The sequence below is a fragment of the Cuculus canorus genome, chromosome 1, assembly GCF_017976375.1.
Source record: "Cuculus canorus isolate bCucCan1 chromosome 1, bCucCan1.pri, whole genome shotgun sequence".
Lineage (NCBI taxonomy): Eukaryota > Metazoa > Chordata > Aves > Cuculiformes > Cuculidae > Cuculus > Cuculus canorus.
The window spans coordinates 169,490,953-169,514,431 of NC_071401.1; the positions used below are offsets into that span (position 1 = coordinate 169,490,953).

The 23,479-nt window shown below is 41.2% G+C and overlaps 1 protein-coding gene across 1 annotated transcript in view; it reads left to right on the plus strand.

Annotated features, from left to right (window-relative positions):
- The first annotated feature begins 1,657 nt into the window (after positions 1–1,657).
- The window catches only part of ELK3 (ETS transcription factor ELK3), a 38,957-nt gene continuing 17,135 nt past the window's right edge, over positions 1,658–23,479 (plus strand). Inside the window, exons 1-2 of the mRNA XM_054057061.1 lie at positions 1,658–2,076; positions 17,617–17,825. Coding sequence (XP_053913036.1) covers positions 17,619–17,825 — 207 coding nt within the window. The 5' untranslated portion in view covers positions 1,658–2,076; positions 17,617–17,618. The remainder of the gene's footprint in view (positions 2,077–17,616; positions 17,826–23,479) is intronic.

Here is a 23,479-nt window from a genome sequence, read left to right on the forward strand (position 1 = left end):
GACTTCATGCACTGTGCATTTTAACCTAGAAAATACGCAATCTAAAGTTAAGCATTTTAATGCTTCTTCATTTGGGAAACACAAAATGAGGATTTAACAGATCTCACATGTATATTCTAAAATTCAGAATGACTTCTAGAAGGGAATTCTTTAAGGAAAATGACAAAGTTACATAATTTGGTGTGCTAGTACTGTGTTGTTCTTGCTCCCCCGTGGCATGTTAGAAGACAAGAAGGAAGAATCCTGACGGACTTCCACAAGAGACTCACAATTTGCTCACTGCCAGCTGTTCAGATGCTATTGACTAATGCTTAGTGGCCGACTGTCATGATCTTTTTAATACCATCAAAGCATACTTTTGTTCCCAGTGGCATCATAAGCAACAGCCCAATAGAATGATAGAAAATAATCAAGCTTCTGGGTCAAGAACATTCTGAACTGCAGTTATTGTGCTGGAATGATAAATTTCATGACTGTTAAAAGAAAAAGCAGCGCAGTATTGATTTTAAAGTATTATGCGCTGAACACCACTGGTGAACTGTGCAGAGAAGATAATGTCGTTCAGTCTGAGAATTGCCAAATAAAGTTAGAAATAGTGCTGTGTAGATATATGATACTCAAGAAAAGACATAAAGGATATACTCAAGAAAAGACATAAAGGATGTAAACTGCAAGTACTGGAAATGCATGCCTTTGAATAAATCCAGATCAACAGTTTAGATCCGAGGTCTAGTGCTTGAGGTCAAAACTTGAAACCCAACTGCCAAACCACCACTGATTTGTTTCTGAGATATGGAGATGGAAGATCCAGCTCAGAGTTGATGATTTGAGACACTTTTGGCTTTTAACGTGTCATTTCCCTCAATTTATGTTGTCGTGCCACGTTGTGCCCTTGGTGCATTTTGCTGTCTATGCAAGGTCCAACTTGGTAAAGCAGCCAGCACAACAGCAAGCTTGAGGGTCAAAACTTGAAACCCAATTACCAAACCACCACTGATCTGTCTCTGAGACATGATCTGGAGCTAGATGATTTTAACATGTCGCTTCCCTCAATTTATGTTGTTGTGCCCTTGGTGTGTTTTGCTGTCTACATGAGGTCTACCTCAGTAAGGTGGCCAAGAACATCAGCAAGCTTGAGGGTCAGAACTTGAAACCCAGTTGCCAACCCACCACTGAGATATGATCCGGAGATGGAAGATCCAACTCAGAGCTGATGATTTGAGAACCTCTTGGCTTTTAATGTGTTGTTTCCCTCAATTTATGTTGTCACACCCTTGGTGTGTTTTGTTATCTACATGAGGTCCACCTCAGTAAGGTGTCCAGCACATCAGCGAGCTTCCACATCCCACCAAGCCCTCAACCTCCACCTCCTGAAGCACAAGCACCCAACACACTTCTCTCCATCGTGACCTGAGCCCCCAACTCGGTGGGACAAGGACGGGTGCCTCTCCCAGAGTCACTGCCTCGACGAGGCACCTTGCCACGCTCCGGGAGGACGAAGCGCCTCTGGTAAACGCTTGACAAACCTCTCCCAGCTGTCACCCGGGGGGAAAAGGGGGTATATTATTTTTCCAAGCGACTCGAGCGGTGGGCCAAGCGCTGGAAGCTCCTCCCCAGGGGTGTAGCACAGGAAGAGGTGTCGTCCGGGGGAGCCGGCGGAGCTCCCTGCGAGCCCGGGGAAGTCACCGCTGCGCGTTTTTACTATGTGCGCGTCTTGTGTTCCAGCCATGCTGCACATCGGTGGCCAGAGCGAGGGGAGAGGGGAGGAAAAGCCTGTTTACACAGACTGCAAACCGCCTGGGGAATAATGCAGGAAAGGAAGTGAGCCGGCTCTCTGTCTGACTGCTCCGACTTCCTGCTCGCTCGCTCTCACGGGCACACACACACACACCGGCCGAGGGAAAAAAGGGGGAAAAAAAAAGGAAGGGGGAGAAGAAAGAAAAAAAAAAAAAATCAGGATCTCGTTACAAGAGCAACAGAGCGTTTGCAGAAGACTGTCAGCATGGAGAACCAGGGGATTGTTCCCGGCTCTCTCTAAACTACCAGGAGAGAGCGGAGAAGTCCCCCAGCCTCTGGGTAGGTGCGAGGGATGCCGAGCCTGCCCCGCTCCGGCCGAGTCTAGGGGAGAGGAGCTGGTGGGGGGCAGGAGGGGTGGTGACCCCCTCGCTGGTGGGGCAGAAGGGGAAGGGAGGGGAAGGGGAGCTGCTTTGGGGGCTGTGGGGCTGATGAGGCAAGGGGAGGGGGAAGGGGAGCTGCTCTGGGGGCTGTGGGGCTGGTGTCTCTCTGGCTGGTGGGGCAGAAGGGGAGGGGAAGGGGAGCTGCTCTGGGGGAGCTGTGGGGCTGATATTTCCCTGGCTGGTGGGGCAGAAGGGGAGGGGAAAGGGAGCTGCTTTGGAGGGCTGGTGGTGGAGAAGGGGAGATACTCGGGGGGAGCTGTGGGGCTGATGCCCCCCTGGCTGATGGAGCCGGAGGGGAGAGGAAGGGGAGCTGCTCTGGGGGAGCTGTGGGACCAGTGCTTCCCTCCCTGATGGGGCAGAAGGGGAGGGGAGGGGAAGGGGAGCTGCTCTGGAGGGCTGCGGGGCTGGTGTCCCCCTGGCTGGTGGGGCAGAAGGGGGGCAGCTGCGGGGTCCCTCCTCCCTGGCTGGTGGAGCAGGAGAGGGAAGGGAGGGGAGCTGCCGTGGGGCTGGTGCCCTCCTGGCTGGTGGGGCAGAAGGTGAGCTGCTTTGGGGGGGCTGCAAGGCTGGTGCCCCACTGGCTGGTGGGGCAGAAAGGGAGCTGCTTTGGGGGGGCTGCAAGGCTGGTGCCCCACTGGCTGGTGGGGCAGAAGGTGAGCTGCTTTGGGGGGGCTGCAGGGCTGGTGCCCCCCTGGCTGGTGGGGGAGGAGGGGGACACGGCGGGCTGGAAGCGAGCCCCCCCCGGTGCCGGGTCGCATCCCGGGAGCCCCCAGAGCAGTGTCGGGGCCGGGACCGCGGAGGCTGCGGGGCCGGGGTGGGGGTGGGGGAGGGCTCCTGCAGAATGGGCTTTAAAAAAAAAAAAGGGGGGGGGAAAAAGTGTCGGGAGAGTTTCTGGCTTGTCTGGAAACAGCAAGACTAATTGCCATGCGCTTCCGGTTTGAAACTGGCAGCAGACAACATCTTGAAAATGAGTCACTGCAGCTCACAAAGAAACTCTGTGGTTTTCTCCCTCTCAGGTTTATATATTTGCTCCTTTTTTTTTACAGTTTCCTTTGTAGTCTTCTGCGTTCTCCCCGGCCTTCCCCGCTTTTGTGAGCCACCCCCTGCCCCAAGACCCCTTGGCTGGTGTGGAGAGTTTCCACAACAGACCGAAAAAAACCACTAAAAATGTTTGTAAGGGAATGAAAAAAAAAAAAAAAAAAAAAAGGAGAGAGAGAGAAAGGGAGAGAAAGTGGAGAGTTGTTTTTGGATCTGGCTTTGCTGAAGGTTAGAGGGACTCTGATGCTGCAGGGGGAAAAAGTTCCCTGAATTTTCCACTGGCTGCAGGAAGAGAGCCCATTTAGTCATGGCTAAGTAATGTCTGCACACACACCAACTAATCTCATTAGGAGTTTCCGTTCCCTAACACAGGAGGGTTTTGTGAAGCCCTGTCAGCCTTGAATGCTGCAGTTGAAAGGGAGACAACTTACATCTTTATTTACTTAGGGATGTAGTGCTACGGCAAGTTTATACAATGGCAGCATCTTTTTGGTCATGAGGAGGACTCCGACTTCAGAAGTCAATGGCTTCATTTAATTTCAAGCAGAAAGTCATGGTTTATCTTGTATTTTGCTCAGAGTCTTTTGGTTGTTTCAGATTACATATCATTTATGCATAAATGGTTTTGTTGGGTGAAGTCACAGAAGGCAGTGTTACAGTAAGCATGTTCTGTGCATCTGTGACAGTTTTATGTAATTGCAAGAGTAAAAGACTCTTGTGCCAAGATATCGAGCTGATGATTCTGTTTGAAAAGTATATTCGCTCACATAGCCTTCCTGTATCGGTGCTTTACGTCTCTAATTTTCAGGTGATTTTATACATGTCACATTCAACTTGGTGCTTTGTGTAATTATTTTGTGATGATTTATTTTCATAGCTGTCATGAGAAAAGTCTGTGTTCAGAATTAGAAAGACTTTTGTTGTGCCCCACTGATCTTTAAATAAGAACTTTTGCAAAAAAAGAATGGAACAAAGGAAATGGAGTCTTGCTTGCATGTACATCTTAACTTAAGGGAATGTCAAAAGATGTGAATAAAATCATGTAATAGGAAATAACACTTAGCTGCTTACTTGAATTATCATGTGATAGCATTAAACTAGCAGATATTGTGCAAAAAAAGTAGTGCTTGGATGTTGAACTAATTGCAGTATACCACGTGTTTACCTTTGAGGATCTTCAGCGTTTCCTGTGCTTCCGATGTCCAAGCTGCACAGAAAAGTTCTTTATGAACATCACTTTACAGAGGGCTTTTATTAGTGGATTAGTGACAATCTCAAGACGCAGATGCCTCTTGATTTCCTAGTTGGGCAGAGAAGAATTTTTAGAACAGTATACAAAGTAGAAATACCTAATCTCTGTTTAAGTCAAATGCAGTCGTTGGGTAGTGAGAGCTATGTTCTGGGTTAGAATTCTGAATTCTGGAGAGAGAGGCGCATTATTGGCATAGTGTTAAAAAATCTGTTGAATATATTGTGGAACAGTTAGCGTGGTACACAATACCAAAACTCTGAAGAGCATTCCCTAACTCTTATTATCTCTCTTTGAAATATGGGCATTAAATTGTCCCTTTATTGCATTAAATTCACTATGGAATTTCACTGTGCCATCTATTGAATCAGTGTAGATGAAGCACATACATGCATACATACAGATATCTATATATAGTCTATCTATGCTATATAAATTTCATATATTGTATTCACTCAGCAAAAGTAAAAACATCTTGATGTCCTCATAGAAAAACAGATGTAGTCTAACACACCATTTGTGTGTTCTGTATATTTGAAAGAGTGAATGACAGTAGTCCATAAATGTCTTAAATGCAATTCTGTTCTGATCAGAATAGAAGAAAAATCTAAATGTATAGTGCACGATAGTTTCCACTTAAATAATAAAAATGTCTTAAAGGTGCTTTCAATGTAAGTATGATTTTGTTCTTTATCTCTTCTAATTTACAAAATATAAAGGTGTGTGAGAAGAATATATGCTGTCTGCAAGAGACGAGATATTATCTTAGTTGCTTGTATTTTGATTTTCCAAATTACCTCAGTGAGTTGTTCCTAAAAAGAAAAAAACCTACAGGGTTATATCCTTTCCAATATCACAAACTCCACCTTGATGCAACAACTGAAATAAGCAACACAATCTCCGGGAGAGAAACTCAGCTACACCCTTCCCTATAACTGTGTTTATGAACCACTATGCACGTGGATGACTTTACATGTAGGAACAAAAAGTATTTTCTTTTATTCATTAGCAGTTCTCTGCTTACTGATTCACAGTGGTTCTTGGCTCCTATTACTTAATGTTATTTCATTAAACTTAAATAATGAAAACAAATCAAGTGTCTCACTCCAAAGACGGAAGTGTTCCCCTTTGTTGTGCGTGAAGTCCAATTATGTAAACTTTACCTTCCCGTTGTAATGCCTTTCTTGAGATGGAGGCATTCTTATGCTAGAAGTATTCTTATGGGAAGGTTATTAATGATCCAGCAACTTAATATAACTGAAGCTAATATCTAACTTGGTTTAAAACTCTGTTCTGGAGGATGTAGCACAGAATGCAAGTCACTTTGAAGGTTCGCCAGGGTGCGTGGAGTGTTGCTTGCTCTGAGGGTCATATATTTACACGTAGGAAGATAGGAGTATGTAACATGGACATGGAGGTCCATCAGCGGTATAGAAAATACATATCTTAGCCATGGGAATGCAATCACATGACAACACTTTGCTTCAGAAGAAAGAAATAGATGTCAAACAGACATTGGGCTAAAGATAAGAGAGACTGGGACAAAGCTGTGAGAACAAATACACAGTTATTTGTGATGCACGTATTAATAAAAATTAATTTCGGCTAGCGTATTTTGGTGACATCATATAAAATTTGTGTGTTCGCGTAGTTACCATTACCTCTGTGCGTGGTTCGATATTACAGTACTAAATAATCTAGGATGGCAAAGAGCTGATAAATTAGCTAGTACTTTCCGGAAAGACATGGCAGGTTGGACTCATTTGTGCAGTTTAGGCTATTTATCGGTCCCCGGTTTTCTTCTGGCGGTGGTGGCTCCGATGTGGAGCATGCCTGGATGTTGCTGCTTGAATCCGTCTTAAAACTGTGACACTGATTACAGGACACTGTTAGTCTGGGCCCATTCCAAAGAGTACAGTTGGTTTTGAGCTGCTGCGTATCTTTTGTAACCACACCCAGTGGTTCATGCAACAAGCTGTAACTTAGGGGCCTTTGAAAAATCCTTTTGCACTGTGTATCCTTGGGTTGATTCACCCTGGCTTTCTCCTCGGTGTTTCCCACAATACGGAGTCTCAGAGTCCTGAATCATTAGACAGATGTTTACCTCATCTGTGGCTTGTTAAATGAATCAGCTAATATTCTGGAGGCTGTTGAGAGCTCTTGAAAGACTGAATATGTCTGTTCTCATCTTGAAGTATTTTGTTGAATAATGAATGATTACAGAATTAGTCATGACTTTAAGGAGAATGTCAAGGTGTAGGTACAGGATGGCCAGCTCACTGCAGCGTGCGATACAGGGCTGCATGTATGGAAACAAGGCAGATGAAGCACTAAGCACCTCTTATCTGTGAACGTCACAAAAAGAAAATGCATCTTTGTGCTTAAAACTTTCCTTAACTCATTGTGGCCTTACATTCCCATTTTTTATATCGGAATTCAGATTCTTAAGACTTTGCTGCTAGGACTGGATTTCAATTGGAAATGCTCTTTGAAGGAGGCTTGCTGCTTTTCTAAAAGCGAAAGCTAAAGAAAATACCTGCCATAAGCATTCATATGAACGTATCACTAAGGCTCTACTTTCCAGCTAATTCAATGCCAACTAATAACTGTAAAATTGTTCTGCATTATTCATTTTGTATTACTGTGGTGGTTTTGCAGTACCAAAAAGTACCCTGGAATTGTTGATCTTCTTAATCGGTGTAGCTCATGGTCAGTATCTCACAGTGAACTGAATAACTAAATATTTAAGTAGTTATTTTAAAGTTATATTACAGTTGAGAACATTGGAGGCCAAATGCCTCAACTGAGCTGAAAATAAGACATTTTTACTCCTGTGGAGTTACAGTAACCAGCACCACGTCTGATTTTGGGCTGCTTGCTCATGTAGCATTGCTATGATTATCCAGAGCAGTGGGTTTTGACCTTTTTGTATCTCTGGATGTGTAATTATTTTTGACCAGTCGTGCAGATGCCTATAGCAGTTGAGCCTGTGGTAGTGGTACACTGATACTTTTGTCCATTTACCCCTACATGCATGAGCCACATGTTGAAAACTGCTCACCTGTGTGCTGATACCTATGAACTTTAAATATCAATCAACTACGTAAAGAAAGGTTTCTAGAGACTGTACCATGCCCTCTCTGCAGTTAGATACAACTCAAGGTCTTCAAGAGAAGAATTTCTATAGGAAGAAACTTACTTTGTTTTGATCTTTTAAAGCACGTGGATATATATTTATTTTTCAGTGCATCAGCACTTCTGTTAATGCACTGAGACTAACTACGTGTTGCAAACATTTAAATGCTGTCTTAAGTCTTGGATATAACTAAGGCATTGGTGTAGGTCTTGCTTGCTCTGTGTAAGTGTCCTTGTCTTTCATAGCCTTGCTTTAAATTTTGCAGTGTCAAGTTGTACTGGGTGTGTGAAGGATACTGCCCATTCCATGGCTGCCTCCAAATCCATTTCAGGCAGATAGTTCCATCATGTCTGTGTCTCTCCTTGCCAGTTTACTATTCAATATTTGAAGATTTGGAATATAGCTTGGATAGTCTTTGCTAATATCAGTTACTACATGTTAATATATTTTGGCTGTCACGTGAACAACCCTGTCTTACGTTTCTTCAGCTTTAAAGTATACCATTTTTTTCATCTTGTGGATCTTATATTGAAGATTGTTTGAGGTACTAGAAGAGAAAAAGAAATGAGAGAGGAGAGAAAAAAATCTTACACATTGTTCTTTTAGTTTTAGCTGTCAGTAATTATGTAATGAATCATTTGGTTGTAATTTTTATAGTTCTTACCAATCCTTCAAAATTCGTAAAAGCTTTTCTAAGCACTAGCCAAGTATTAAGGTTAATACAATTTTATGAGATGAGTCTGTCTCTGAACGTATTAGTTAACAAGCAAAGAAGTTTGTGTTAAACACATTTTTGCAGTTGTACAAAACACAGTAGACTTGGATTATATACTGCATGTAAGGAATCTAAATGTTTTTAATCAAATATCCTGTAAGTTTCCCATCCTTATTTTGTAAAACAGCTGACAGTTCATCTGGAAAACAGATTTCTATTATGCATCCATTTGCTTCTAATGTGGTGACAGCACCTCTTTACTGTATCTCTGTATATGGTTTGGGGTTTTTTTTTGTACAAAGAAAATTGATCAGATGTTTTTCAGTTTAAGCTTTTTGGGAAGGATGCTAAGAGTGTTATTGTTTTTAAATGTTGATATTGTGGTAATGTTGAGTGGCCTCTGTTATAACAAGTCACAGTAAAGCACAAACAAAAATTGATAGACTCAAGTACCGCTATTATGTCTTCCTACTAATTAACAGTAATCAATGAGAAACAATCTTTAAAAAGCATTTAGAAAGTAAGAACAAATTCCTGTTGCAGTTCAGTTAGTAGAATCTGGAGAAAGTTGACTACCTTTAAGAGAATCTCTTCCATGCTATGCTAATGCAGCTGAGATGGGAATGTGGGTTTAGATTCTAGATATAGACCTCTGTGAAGTCTGGTGACTCAGAGCAGACTGAGAGTTACTGGCGCGTGTGGTTAGTTTAGCAAACTGCGAGCGTGGAAGAGAGCTGGTATAGAAAGTACTGGAGGTCTGTGACACATGTGCCTCCAGAATGGAGCAGTGTCAAGGCTGGATTGTTACTCTGGTAGTCGGATACAATAAAACTGACTGTGCAATCTCATTCAAGTCAGGGAGCAGGGATAGAGTCTATTTAAACGTGGAATCTCATGCAGGAATCGGAGTACAAATCAAAATAATGGCAGTTGTGTATCTTGAGCAGCAGAGACAATAACAAACCAGGTGGTGTATTAATGTCACTTCCAAACACAGGCAATCTAGGCCCTTTGTATAGAGCAAAGTTTGCTGTAATCGTTGAAATGGTGTCCAATTTGTCTGTCCTTCATAGTTAGAAAATCCATGAGAATTCGTTTAAGTGCACAGAACACAGACAGTATAGGAGAGTAACAACCAGATCTGTTCCTAGCTGAAATTTAATGTATTTCATGATACAGTCTTTTGGGTATTCCAGTATTTAATGAGCAATGTTAGGGGAAGCGTGTAGGTGTGATCTTCAGGGTCGTGTTGGCGTAGTAGAGAAGTGAATAGTGTCAGAAGATAAGGATCTTTTAATGGGGTTTCAGTTTAGCTTAGTGCATGATGAACATGCATGTTAGAACTTTGATTAGCACTGAGAAAAAAGAGTACTAAGTTTTTGGTATTTTGACATGTAATAGTGATTCTTAATTTATGACACATAGAAATAATAGCATTTAAAGTGAAGAATATGGACCTCAACTAGTGCTGTGAGTGGTTGCTCAGTTTTTATGACTAAGGAATTTACCTGCTGGCTTGTGCTTCAAGAACTATTGCAGTAGTTTGGGAACAGTTTGGGAAGAAATTGTCCGGGTAAAACCTCTCTCTATATATGTATGTTACCATCTGCTGATTTGTGCTATACCATTTTCAGTACAATGCTATGAGTGACTCCCTTTGCAACATGAGAATATACAAGTAAGCCTGTATATGTTTAATGGCTCATTTTGCTAATCCAGCAAATTCTGAAAATGCAGCATGCGTAGGAAAGTGAGCTCTGATTACCAGCATAAGCTGTGATCATCTTGCTGTGCTTCAGGTCTTGTGGAAATTGCCAACCACCTCCGTTTGTCTGAACAGAACTCCCAGGACCGTGTTTCCTGTCATTTTGGCCAGATTCCTCTCTGCTCACGATATTAAAAAGACCTGCTTGTTTATCTAAGTTTCTAGTTGAAAAATCAGTCAAGAGGGGAATATCAGTTTGAAAATCTGAATATGAATTGTATTAAGAGCAAGTTTTGAGATAGTATTGATACACCATTTAAAATACTAGAGCCAATAGCTTAAGTTACAAAGCATTTGGTCTGCTGTCACAACATGGGAAATTTTAATACCTCAATTTCAGAAGGGAGTACAGATAAGGGGTTTGGGAGTAATCTTCATTTGATATGTCAAGTGAGCTTTCAGAGTAGCCACTGTTCCTGAAAGCTGTGTCCTCTGCCCTGTAGCTATTTTTTTCTGATTCTCTGTGTATTTTCTCTGAATTTATCAAAGGGACCATCAGAAATTTCATATAGGACAGTCAAATAATCATGATATGTGTCCTACTGATGCCGACAAAAATGTAAGAGAAAGTCATATGGGGAAAATAAACATACAGGGCTGGCTTTGAAAGCAGAAGTCCCTTGGATTGCAATATAGTATATTGCCAGCATGCCACAGATGTGCACCACATGAGCAGACGGAAAGCAGTGTGAGGAGTCTGCATTCATTTTATGGCTGTCCCAAGGTAAATGGTTGGAGCCATTATGGATTTACATAGTTCTGTTTACAGCTAGCTTTAGAAATGGTTGAGCAGGTTGTTTTTTAAGCCTTTTACAGGGAGGCAACTAGCCATATTCCCTCCTGCTAATGGCTTTTATTCCAGCAGAGTTAAAACTATTTCTTGAACTGCATCCTTAGGGAGAAGCTGAAAACACTCATGTTTTAGAGGCGGTGTCATCACACCTCGCCTTGGCAGGCAACCAATCCTTTGTTGTATTAATTCGGAGGCTGCAGAACTTTCTTCCTTTGGACATCTGCCTCAGCCTTTCTTTGACTTAGTTAAAAAAATTAAAAACTACAAACGCTGTATTACCAAAACACCTACTGGAAGCATTGCTGGGCGTGTATGTGAGTGCTTTCTTTCCTGCAGTGGAACTTGATGTTATCCTATAATGTTTTGCTAGATCTTGCTGCTGTCTCTTTTGTTTTACTCTTACCAACAGGAGTCTGTTTATTTTCTTTAAATGTGCTGGACCAGAACAGTGGGTATTCCTGCTTGAGAAGGAGACCTTTTAAATTATTACTGTAAATAATCTCTTAAATTAGAATATGAAGTTAAAAGAAAACTATTATGCAGAAACAGCAGAGTAAGCACACCTCGTGGCACTCTGTTAAGTATACTGGCCACAGTATACTTAAGTATACTTAAATTTTTCAGCACATCCGTATATCAGTTTGGGTTTGTGTGGCAATATTACTGTAGTTTTGCAGCAAATCGGAACTTGTGTGCTAGGGCACTTGTAACTTTTTCTAATGTTTCCACTGGGTGGTGCTGCAGGAATTCCTATTTTTTTTTTTTTTTCATTTGAATCTGCATTTCCCAGAAAGACGCCTCTAAAATATAATAGGAGGAAGTCCTGATTTAGAAAGTTTTTGCAGTTTCAACACAATGGAAGAACTTGGAGGATGCTCTGGCAGGAAATGTCCTTGTTGCTGGATGTGGAAAAATCACCAGCATTCTGTATCATACACACAGCCAGTTCCCTAAAGTGCCCTGTGTATGAATTGCACCATTAGTTTGATTTATTACCTTTAACAGAGAAAGTTCTGCATCAAGTTAAAACAGGCGTATTTACACACTTAGTTGGAAGCTTATTTTTTCAAGGCCAATTAAGTTAGCTGTAAGATCCCTTTTGATGAGTATTTGAAAACTTTCTGAGTAAACAAATTGATATTTGTTTTTCCTCCTTTCTGGCAGAATCGCTAACTTTTCGTCAACCACATCCTATTTATCATCCTCGAAGTATCTCTGTTGAGAAATAAAGTGTGAGGACTGACTCAGGCTTTTGCCTTGTTCTTTCAGATATTTCTGAGCAAACATTTAGGCATATTTGGCAGTTGTCTGTAACCTCTCATGATACACTCATTGTTACACAGACGGATTTTCAGTGAAAAATGTTACGGCTGACTATGTTTTTGATTATTCTAGAAAAGTTTATTTTCTTGATCAGCACCCTTTTGCTTCTGTAATCAAATACAAAACAAGTGTGCTTCAATTTTTTTAAGAAACTAAAATGTAAAAGAGAAAAATCAGCCTAGTGCATTTGTAGGCTGTTCAGCTTTACATATGGACATTCACTGTAGAACTGTGTTAAATATGTATATAGCTAAAATTGCTAGAGACTTCCTTATTCCATAGTTTTCTTTAAATATAGTCTTTGATATTTGTCGTTATAGAATGGAATAATTCTGGTAATTTCTGACGAAAGTTTTTTAAAACTCATGTAACTTTATTTTATAAGTATTAGTATTCTTTAAAAATTAGTGTCGTTTAGCAAAATCTCAACTTCTAGTACTGAGAAACGGTGGTTCAAAAAATAATGACAGAACAGTCGCTTTCTTTCACATGTTATTGCAGCAGTCATCTCAAGGGTTAAAATGAACCTGAGACACTTAGAAAAATAAAACCAGAGCTGCTGTTACAAACTGGGACAGATGTAGGAGGCCAGGTTTCCTGTGGCCCATTTTCCAGTTTCCTGGCTGCAACCTGCAGAAATAAAGGAAGCTGGATGCTAACGTGAATGAGAAGCTAACAATGCCCCACGTCACAGTGTTTGGAGAAACGTGCTGTTGGCCAGAACTGGGACACAAAAGCAGTAATGGATGTATAAAAAAAATACATACATTTTTCCAGAGGGGTCAAAAAGGAAGATTAAAAAAAGGCATCTGTTACAGAGAAATGCTGTGTGCTTGCAAAAGCACACACTTGCCTGTAAGGGAAATGTTCATGGAGGTGTGTGTGCCTGCAGTGGTTGGGCATGCGAGAGGGAGACGAATCTTTTGCAGCTGCTTCGGCTGCAGAAGGAATCAGCAGTTTCTTCATACAGTAAGGGAAATTAATTTCCCTGCCCTGAGTCTGCCTCTTAATCCTTTCCACGTACGCATCTGATCACCATCTCTCTGTGACTACATATAGTACAAAATGATGGCTAACATGTTTTATGTCTTCCTGATTTAATTGATCTCCAGCTGAATTTTTCAGCCCGGGGCACTCTAGCCAGTCTCTCCCATTCAGCTGTCCCTTCTCTGTTCCAAGGTGCATGACTTGGGTTGTAGCACCGAGTCCCAGATGTTCCTCTGCAGACCCTCTAAAGCAACGAGGGTCTGGTTTTGATCCTAATGTCTGGAGGGATCCTAGTTTTAGACCTCAGAACTTGTTCATATTGATTGTCCAGGATTAGCCGGTTGTCTCTCTGTTTTAGAAGGGCTGTTGGGGAGCTAGTATTGAGTGAGAAAATAATCCAGGTAGGAAACCTGGCATATCTGGGAGAAAGGAAGATGAGCACACAGGTGTAACATAGTGATACGGAAGCTAAGGACTTGCACGGAGATCCTGAATGCTACAGAGCTGCTTTCTGACTTTCTGCCTTTTTCTTCTAGTTTTTCCTATGCAAGAGTCCTGCTAAACTTAATGCTCCAAAGAGTATTCTCCTTATCTCACACTTCATGTCATAAATCTATCTTAATACTGAGCTTTCTATTTAGCTAGCTTTGTCTCTGAAGCCGCCTGGTTTTCTACTGCCTGGTTTTCAGATAAGTTGCTTCTTTGTTTTATTTTGCCCAGCAGGTTAATGACTTTTTTTTTTTTTTTTTTTTTTTTTTTTTTTTTACCTAATGCCACTTTACTGACATTTTGTCATTGTAGTTATTGTCTTGGTTAAAAAAAAAAAAAAGGCTAATGCAGCTCATCAGCACATGTATTCCTACATCAATTGTTTCTAGTGTGACTTGCATTATATTTTCATAATGCTTGCTCATGCTGGTAGAATTCAGTCTCCATACACTAAGGGGAGAGCCAGTCTTTGGCATTTGCGCCCCTCACCTAAGTCAGGTATTTAAGCCCTCACTTTACAGGAAAATAAACTCTTAGAGGGCATGCTTTGCCCTGTGGAGGTCTCTGTCCTTTCCCATTGTTCTCTTCAGGGAGAGCTTACAGTGTTGACTTTGCTGCCACTCCACATTTAGGCATTTCCATTAGTCCATTAATTTGAAATGAATAGGGGCAGTATTATCAGCACAGATATTCCAAGGTGTCTCCTTCTTGCATCACTCCTGCATTTGGATCAGAAAATTTGGTGTGTGGAGATCAAATTGTATTGCACTGACCGTGCAGCAGGTGGCCTTTGTATGGGAGGGGCACACGTTTCAAAGGATGTCAGTAGGTAATGCAGAGGGGTGTTAGTGTCGTTAACTGTCACAGCTGTTTGAGAAATGGACTTTCAGAAAACTTGGTCCCCAAATATCCTTTTGTTGTCTAACATTGCATTTCCAAGTATAACTCCTTCTGGCTATGCCAATGATTATTTGCATCAGCAGTAGTGGAACTGATCACAAAGTAAAATTACTATGTTATTTAGGTCAGGTCAACCTGAATTTTGTTTCATGGCTTAGAAAATATCTTTGACTGTCAAATGCATTGTATAAATATTTAAAACATGGTAAGATGGCAAACCCACGTGTGTTAAAGTTAATGGATGAAAAAAATGCCTCTTTTGTCTATCTGAATTTTGATTAGGCTTTCCATGACACAGAGTATATGTTTGTTACATCGGTTGGCTCTCATTCTGTACCATAGGTAGATGTCACTATCTAAATAAGTGATTTATTAAAAACTATTTTTCTTCTAGTACATGTAATTCAGCATGTGGTTTCATGCATTATTTATTGCTCAGCATTCAGCTCTTGTACTGAGCACATAAGTAACAGGAATAATTATTATTACTATTTAATATTAATAAAGAGTTGAATGAAATGTGAAATATATGCCCTGTAGGAAGTGACCACATCCTAACGCTCTTTTTTAGTCAAATTAAGGTGAGACACTGAATTTCCTGTGAGTCAGTGAAAAATGGAAAAACTTAGAAAATATGTAAATTAAATACAAAGTTTTCTGAAGACTTATGACTCCTCCCAATCAAATTTATAACAACTTTTAATACATGTAGCATGTTTTTGATTGAAATACATGTCCTGTAATACATCTGTCATGTGATTCTTTTACTCCACCATTCAAATGAGACACGAGTTAAGGTTTAGGACACTGTACAGCCACATTGTCTCAAGAGAGTAGTTAATAATTTGTGGAACCTTAGAATTATGCTCCTAGAGGAAGGTGGGTTAATACTTCTGTTAAGCTCATCAGAAACAAAATATTTTGCATCAATTAAAACGTCCTGTCATTGCAGGGTGTCAGATTTTTACTGTTCCCTGCAAATGACATTTTGGAGAATGGAAAGGAGGCACAAATTTTAACACCAGTTTATCAGATTCAAGGTATTTAAGATTTTGCATCACCATATAAGCTGAGCACGAATTTTCTGTTAAAGGTGGTTACAGCTGTGAATATTCAGTGCAAATTGGACCTGAATGCCTCAAGTTGGGTGCTTGGAAGAGAAGGACCCATATAATTAAAAATCAGCTGAAAATGTAATTCACATCATTTGCCTCATGTAGGAATTGCATACATACAGTTGCTATAAAGCAACGTGGGAAGCTTTATGCAGGAACTCAGTGGCACACAGAGGGATGGAGTACAATGCAGCATTGAGCTGTTAATCTCATTTCTGTATGGGCAGATTTGGGTCATATCCATAGAAGATTTATGCACGCACTTATTAAGCACATTGATGGTGAATTTTGAGGTGCACAGGTCCTTTATAAACCCTGTTCGGAGCTATGCACTTGGAGACTTGGTGGCAAGGCAAGTAGGATGGTGAGGAGCTGCCTAAATCTAATTCCACCACAGCCCTGGATCCAGCACCTGAAGTGCACCCCAGAAATTATGCATGTGTTTGAAGAGGGAAGTTCCCTCAGCTGCCTGCTGTCCTGTTCAACGGGGTAGGAATTATTGCTAGAATTCTTGTGCCCTCTTGTGGTCAGCACACCAAGGGAAGCATCAGGCAGGCAGCCTGGCATGTTCTGGTCCTGTGATCTGTTAGGACACAAACAGTAATATGTATTAGGAAGCAAGATGAGCAAGGAAGTTAAAACCCATCAGCTTGTTTAGATAAAGGCAAAAATATCCATTGTTATGTCTACAAACATAACTCAAGTGATAATTTGCCCCATTAGCACCCTAGTCAGTTTAGCCAGTAATACTGTGGTCTTTTAAATCTGTGATAGTTAGGTATAGCATGTCCAAATTAAGTATCGGAAGAGGCCAAGATGAAATTATTTTATAGATTTTTAACCTGCTAAGGCTGGCGATGTTGTTGAAAGTGGGAAAAAATCTCATTTTGTGGTTCTGTAGTTGAAAAGGTCAGTTTTAGCTACATTTTCATTATAATGATAAATTGTCTTCAGTGGTAACGCTCCCAAATTTTAAGTTGTATACGTGCCTGTGCTGAGTTGGAATATTGTCATTCTTAAGTTTATTCTTCTGTTGCAGTGCCTGATTAAAAGGTTTATTCTAGGGAGGGCTCGGTAGCTCAGACAGTTAGCAGAGAAAAAAATATTCAAACAACATTTAGCTGAGAAAAACTATCCAAGCCACTTTAGAAGTGAGACTCAGGCATTGTTAAAAACGTTCCTAGTTCTCAGTTGTACATATGATAATGAAAGGAAAGATCTCTGTTAAAGAAAGGTTCAGTGTAAACATCACTTACTTTACTGTCCTTAAGTGGTATTGAACTTTCAGCGTCTCTGGAAATAGGTAGTATCTTTTGAGCTGTTTGAATCGTCAAAAAGAAGCAGCAAGAGCCATTTCAGACCCTGGAAGAAACAAAATTCGTAAATGTCATATGACACAGGGAAGGCAGGGGCGTGTGGTGGGAAGGGAAAAGAGTGAGGTTTCTGGTCTTCTAACCAAAGGCAACTGCTCTGGTTTCCCCTTTTCCTCCCTTTCTTCACAGTGACATATTTGAATGAGTTCAGAATACTTCTCATGACAGTAAACAGTGTTTTTTAGCTCATTGCAGTGGATAGCTACATCAAGGCCTTTCTCCCTTCCCTGTATGTTCCTTTGAAGAGTGATTGCATATGCTCAGTTGAAGACACCAGCTGAAGATGACCCTGTGCCATGTGAAATATGTGGGCAATGCTTTTCTAAATACTTATTCTATTTTTATGTGTCCCTTCAGAAAACAGCAGTGGAAAAAATACTGAAATGGGAGTACAAGAGTTGTTAGTCTTGTGGATGTTTGATTGTAAGTGAAATAGTAGCTTCCTTTGCTCAGTTACATGGGGTGACTCCTACACAGAGCTTTTTACTGAAATGAGTGTTGGGTGGAACACTTGCTACCAAATGTTGTTCACACTGTTGCTCTCCTTTGTCCCTTGTAGGTATGGAGAGTGCAATCACACTGTGGCAGTTCCTTTTGCAGTTGCTGCTAGACCAGAAACATGAGCACCTGATTTGCTGGACATCTAATGATGGCGAATTCAAGCTACTCAAGGCAGAAGAAGTGGCTAAGCTGTGGGGACTCAGAAAAAACAAAACTAATATGAATTATGACAAGCTGAGCCGAGCGCTCAGATACTATTATGACAAGGTAAATTTTGTTATTCTCATGCAGACTAAGAAAATAGAAACACTACCATTTAATATTTCACCTCTATGTGGAAACTGTTCAAAAGTTCCTCTAACTAGTTTTTACAACAGACAATGGTATTGAAGGCAATCACAATGGAGGTAAGAGGGCAACTAAAAGATGCACAGGAAAACACTGCGCTTCCCATTTCCTGAGGAGGGGAGGTTTTCACCTAGGTTCATGCTTACTGGTGCTTGCATGTGTTAATGCATTTGGCTACCCAATATTTTCTGTAGCTTTTGACAACAATAAAATAACTGTGGATAACAGAGGACTGTTTGATTATTACAGCCTGCATAGGATCATCTGGAATGCAGGGAGGTGGTAGAAGGCAGTGATACTGCAATGCAGCAGGCAGAGTGGCAGCTTTGGCAGAAGGTATCACCTGTGTCAGAACAAGGAAAAGACACACAAACAACCCAGCAGCATAGAGGATGGGATTGAGTCTTCACAGGTTTCCTGGGGCACATCTTTTGGAGCATAGATTGTGTTGGCTAGTGTTTTAAATAGTCTTGCCTGAGCTTTTGGCTAAATCTTTTCTATAGTTCTTTGGGGTACTAATTTATTAGCTGGAAATATAATGCTGAAACACTTCCACGGTAATGACAGTGCACTATTACCTCAGCAGGATTGCAGTGTAACCGTTCCTTTGGTAGTGCTCAGTGTTTCTAAAAGTCTGGAAATTTTCCACTATGTCACTTTAGGGTAAAATCTGTGTTATAACCTAGACTACATTTGAAGCTATGTTGCTATCATTTAATTAGCAGCAGTATGTGTGAGAGCACATAATGTGATGTCTTATTGGTTTAAACTGCATAATTACAGTGGCAAACAGAGGGAAGAGTGGCCGGTCAGATGGTGGGTGTCAGAGCAGGGATATGTTTGCGTCTGTTTTTAGGGTAGTAGTCTCTTGCTGAGCTCCCCTCAGGTGAAGACTGTGTTTGGTGTAGAATGGTACATTTACTTCCACTTGGGAACTTACCTTCTTAGTATCTCAAGGCAAAATATTGGAACATGTGCTTTAGTAGGGGTTTCTTCATCAACTCTTTCTGCCCTTGCAAGACCTACTGAATTTTGCCTCTCCTTCATGTCTACATCTGTTGCGGTTTGATAGAACTTACGAGACCCAAGGAGTCAGCACAGGTTAAGCAACAACCTTTTAAGTGACAGTCTGTGTTTATTTGCACGCTCTCAAAAGCTGATTACAGGCAGATAGTATAGGCATGCACTTAGTGCAGAGCTGTTGATTGTCGAGAGCTCCATTTTCAACTTCTTTATTTAAAGCTGAAATCTGAAATCATAACATTGAAAACAGTAATCTGGAATTATCTAGATCACTCAATTTGCTTCTGATTTTCAGAGAATATGACCATGCCCATAAATCTAGAGGAGGTTAGTAGAAGTTGCTGGTGGCAAGCTCCTCTGAAAATAAAATTTGTGTGGTACAGCGGGAGTTCATGAGATCACTGTCACTCTTGTGAAACCGTCCTTCACTTTGACACTTAGTCTTATTCTTCAGCATGAAGCAAGATGGCAACAGTATAACAGAGATGCGAAAATGAGAACAGGGAGTAACCAGAATTTGTGTTAGAGAGCTGTAACAGAAAGGTGTTTGAAGGAAATCTCACAGATGTGTCAAGATATTAGAAATAAAAAATTGTAGAACGTAAATCCAAGTGTGCTAAAATATATTGCATATTCAACTTCCTCAATTTTAAATTCTAGTATAAATTCAGGGAGTTCTCAAATTGTTTCTCCAGTCTTGTTTGGATTACCATTACATTGTTTTTGCAAGTTAATATTAAATTAGTTCCCTTAAATGGATATTTTTAATAATATGTCTAAATTAATTCTTATTACTATTTTCTGTGTTCTTGAACTTTAAAAAGGACTCTCTTAGATTTTGTGCATTAAAAAGGAAAACTTCATAGCCATGCTTATTGGTCTGGTCTCATTAATTTTCAGAAAAGGAAATGAGATGAGTTTGCACAGTGAGTAACACCAGTGTTCAGCCCAGTTATGGCATACTTGCTGCCTGCGCAAGGCAGAGGAAAATAGATATTGTTGCTGAACTGAGCTCAGAGAACTGTCATCATGTTTTGTTTGTAGTATGCTAATTTTTGAAGGGCACAGTGGGACTGGGCATTACGCAGCTAGTTTTAACACAGCAACCAAAACCCATGTTGACTGTAAATTAACTGTGCACAGTGTGTTGATCAGACTTTGTATTACTCGCACTGGAATTTGGAAGGATTCCTGCTCCTGTAAGAATTTTTTAGTTTCAGATTTAGAGCTTTAAGTTCAGCAATGAAATGTTTTTAGTATTTTGTCCGCTAGAAGTCAGGTTTTTCCACTTATCTATCAGAGGTGGCCTGACTGAGAAGGCACAAGAGGATTCAGAGAGAGTTGTGCAGCGGCTGTTTCAAGCAGTCGCTGTGATGCATTGCCCTTCACTAAGTGCTAAAAAGGCTTCTGCTCAGCATGAGGAAGCTCATGTCATTATGTCACAACAGCCCCTCTGATTATAAACCTGACTGGGATCAATGGAGACAGAGCACCTGCTGGTGAATGAACAGCACATCCAGGCAGAGCCCAAATATGCCGTGACTGAACAGACGTTGCTTGAAAACAAGGGGTGAGATTTTTGTGGCACTTGTTCTTTGAGATCTCCGATCTCTTCAAATGAATAAAAGGTAATGGCTCCTTACTTGAGGCTCCCTTTCTTCTGTCCCTTATCCTTTTTTTTTACCCTCATGCTGTTTTCACTTGCCCCCTACAGCACGCACACGCCTTTGTCATCTGTTCTGTCTCTGCTCACAGAGCATCTGCCAGAGGAGGGGCTGTACAGTCTTTTCACCAGGGCTCTGGCTGAGGCGATTGCTCGCAGTTCTTACAGCTGTTCTCTTAGACTGCGTGCTCTCTGTTGTCTGCAAATTTTACTTAGGTGTGGCGCAAGGGTTTTGGCTGTTTTTCCAGGAGTTCTGCAGCCCGCTGGAAGTTGTAGCTCCTAGATGGGAAGAAGGATAAACTCTTCCTTCCCCGTGTATTGTGATGAGAGTTTGAATGCCAAACCCATGGCTAGTGCTATCTAAATTGGAGCAACTCCTTTGGCAGAAAACAGTGGGAGACACTCACTGTCTGTGTGAGTGTGGCATATTCTTTCCCGTTGGTTCCCAGGCAATGGAGAAAGGTGGATTGTTAGAGTGCAGAGTAACGGGAGCCTGCTGCAGGTTGATATAGGTGTAAGACAGCAGATAATGGATCCTAGCAGAATGGCAGGGAGTGTTTAGCAGTGGTTCAGTCCTAAACACTTCCTTTGCCTCAGTTCCATCTATGCTGTATAGCACAGAAAGGGGAGAAGTCGAGGAGGGAAGGGAAGGCTCCTTGCTATTCTTTCCTTTCTGAAAAAGAAAAGTGATGGGGTGCAAGAGGCCCTCACAGCTTTTTGCACTCCTCTCTCTTGGACGATTCACCAATTTGTGGGATAAATGAAGAGCAGTTTAGACCCTGAGGTAGCCTAGAGGAGCCTTCTGAGCTCCTTGTCCCTTCCCTTGCTGTTGGCAGTCATGGATGTATTGGCAGCTGGATGTGCTGAGGCAAATGGGATGCACACTGGGCAAATGAGATAAACATTGTGTTGTAAGCTAGGGAGTGGCAGCAGGAAAGGCAAGAGGCAGAACTCTGGACAAGACTTCGTTTGGACTGTAAAATTATCAACAGAGACTTCTGTATTTACAGCTCAGATGATCTGGCAGCATGTGAGTTTGAGGCAAAGGGCAGTGATTTTTTAGAAAAGGTGTGGCACATGGGACGGGTCTTCCTTTCTCACGCTGCCCTCGGCTGCTGCTGCCTACAGCTGACACTAACTGAGCTAGTGCTTCATGGGTTGTCTTTGAAATTACTTGCGGTGGAGGAATAAAAACTGATCACTGGATAAATGGAGGTTTATGAGCTCTGCCATTTTGCTTTGGGGGGAACTCTGGCTTGTTAAAATTCATCATCTGATTCATCTGAACTTAAAAGTAAATTAATTCCAGTACTGCAGAAAAATAACACAATTAGGACAAGTTTTTTAGCCTGGCTTTGAAAGCAAGCATGACGTGCTTTTGAGGCTGATAGCTAGTTTTATGTTAAATTCACATATAAAGCACCTCAGGAAATGTAGTGTGGCATGTCGTGATTGTAATTCGCTACGATGATTCTGGTTGCTAAAGGTTTGTAGGTAATCTGAAGACTTTCCATTTTCCTGTTTGTTACCTGAATTCCCCTCCCCCCTTTTTATTTAATGCATTTCCCCTATTGCCTCAGCAGAGCAGCAGAACAGATGACAGATAGCGCTGAGGAAAGGCATCCTGCACTCTCCCTCTACCTACAGCTTGAGCAGCGTGTCCATTCTGTCGCTCACTGCCACCGATCAGAAATCTCTTGTAATGATTTCAGGCAAGGAAACCCTTCCCATCTGTTCCCATGCAAAGCACTTTAGATTGTTGTGTAGAACGAAAACACCATTATAAGTGGGATTATTAGGTTTATTTTTGTTGAAGTTTGCCAGTTACTTTTTTTTTTTTTTCTGATAGCTGTAATGACAGATACCTTTTGGAAATCTCTAGAGGTTCCAGGACTACTAAAGGTCCCCATGAATATTTCAAGATGACACCATAAGAGCTAGTGAGTTTTCCCTGTGAGGTTTTTTTTTTTGAGGGAAGTAGGGCAAATATAGGAAATTAATAAGATGTAGCAGTTGTGGGATTCAAGCCCTCAGAAGTTAGGAAATGTTCACAGAAATTAGGAATGTTCACAGAAATTAGGAAAAGTCACAGTTCCCTATAACCTTAATGTTTGTATGAGTTATGCTGCATCTTTAATTACACAGTCGCATACTATTGTGATAGGCTGTTATTCAATATTTTTGCATCCTCTCTGAATACTATTTGGCCCCAGACTTTACTCAGTGAGTGCGATTCAATCTGTCTTCTAAAGACGGAACAAATCATTTTAGTTCAGTTAATGGCTGCCAGCTTGTTTAGGTGGGTTGGCAGAATGACGTGTAGTATATAAATAATAAGGGCTTCATTGTGCTTGGCGCAGTGCAGAGGACAGAGCTTCTCGGGTGTTCCTAGGATTCATTCCCTCCCCTCCCATAACCAGTCAGACCCAGTGACCTGGTGACTAGTTCTTGTTTTCAATCCCCAAGTGTGAGTGGCAGCATGGAAGAATTGTTTTGGGAAAAGCATCCCTTGCTTGGTCTGCTTACATAACTTCAGGATATAAAGTGATAATGGAAACAATTTTTACTTTTGGGAAGATCTCCTAGTGAGTTACCTCAGGGGAAATAGAATATTACAATGAAACAACAGTGATGTGATGGTGTTGCAGTCCCAGCTATACTTTTTGTAGTGGTACAGGTAAGAAGCATTTTAAGGAAATACTTGGAGGAGCATTAGGAAATAGCTTTGTAGAGAACTGGAATGAGCTTCTTTCAAGCGTGATGTGTGGAAGTCAAGAAAGTGCTTGTCTGAAATGGCATAAAAGCGGTTATTAAGTGCTCTCCTTATGTAAAAGAGATAATAAAGAATTTGATACTCAGTAAGAAGTGATGGGTACAGGAGAAAACC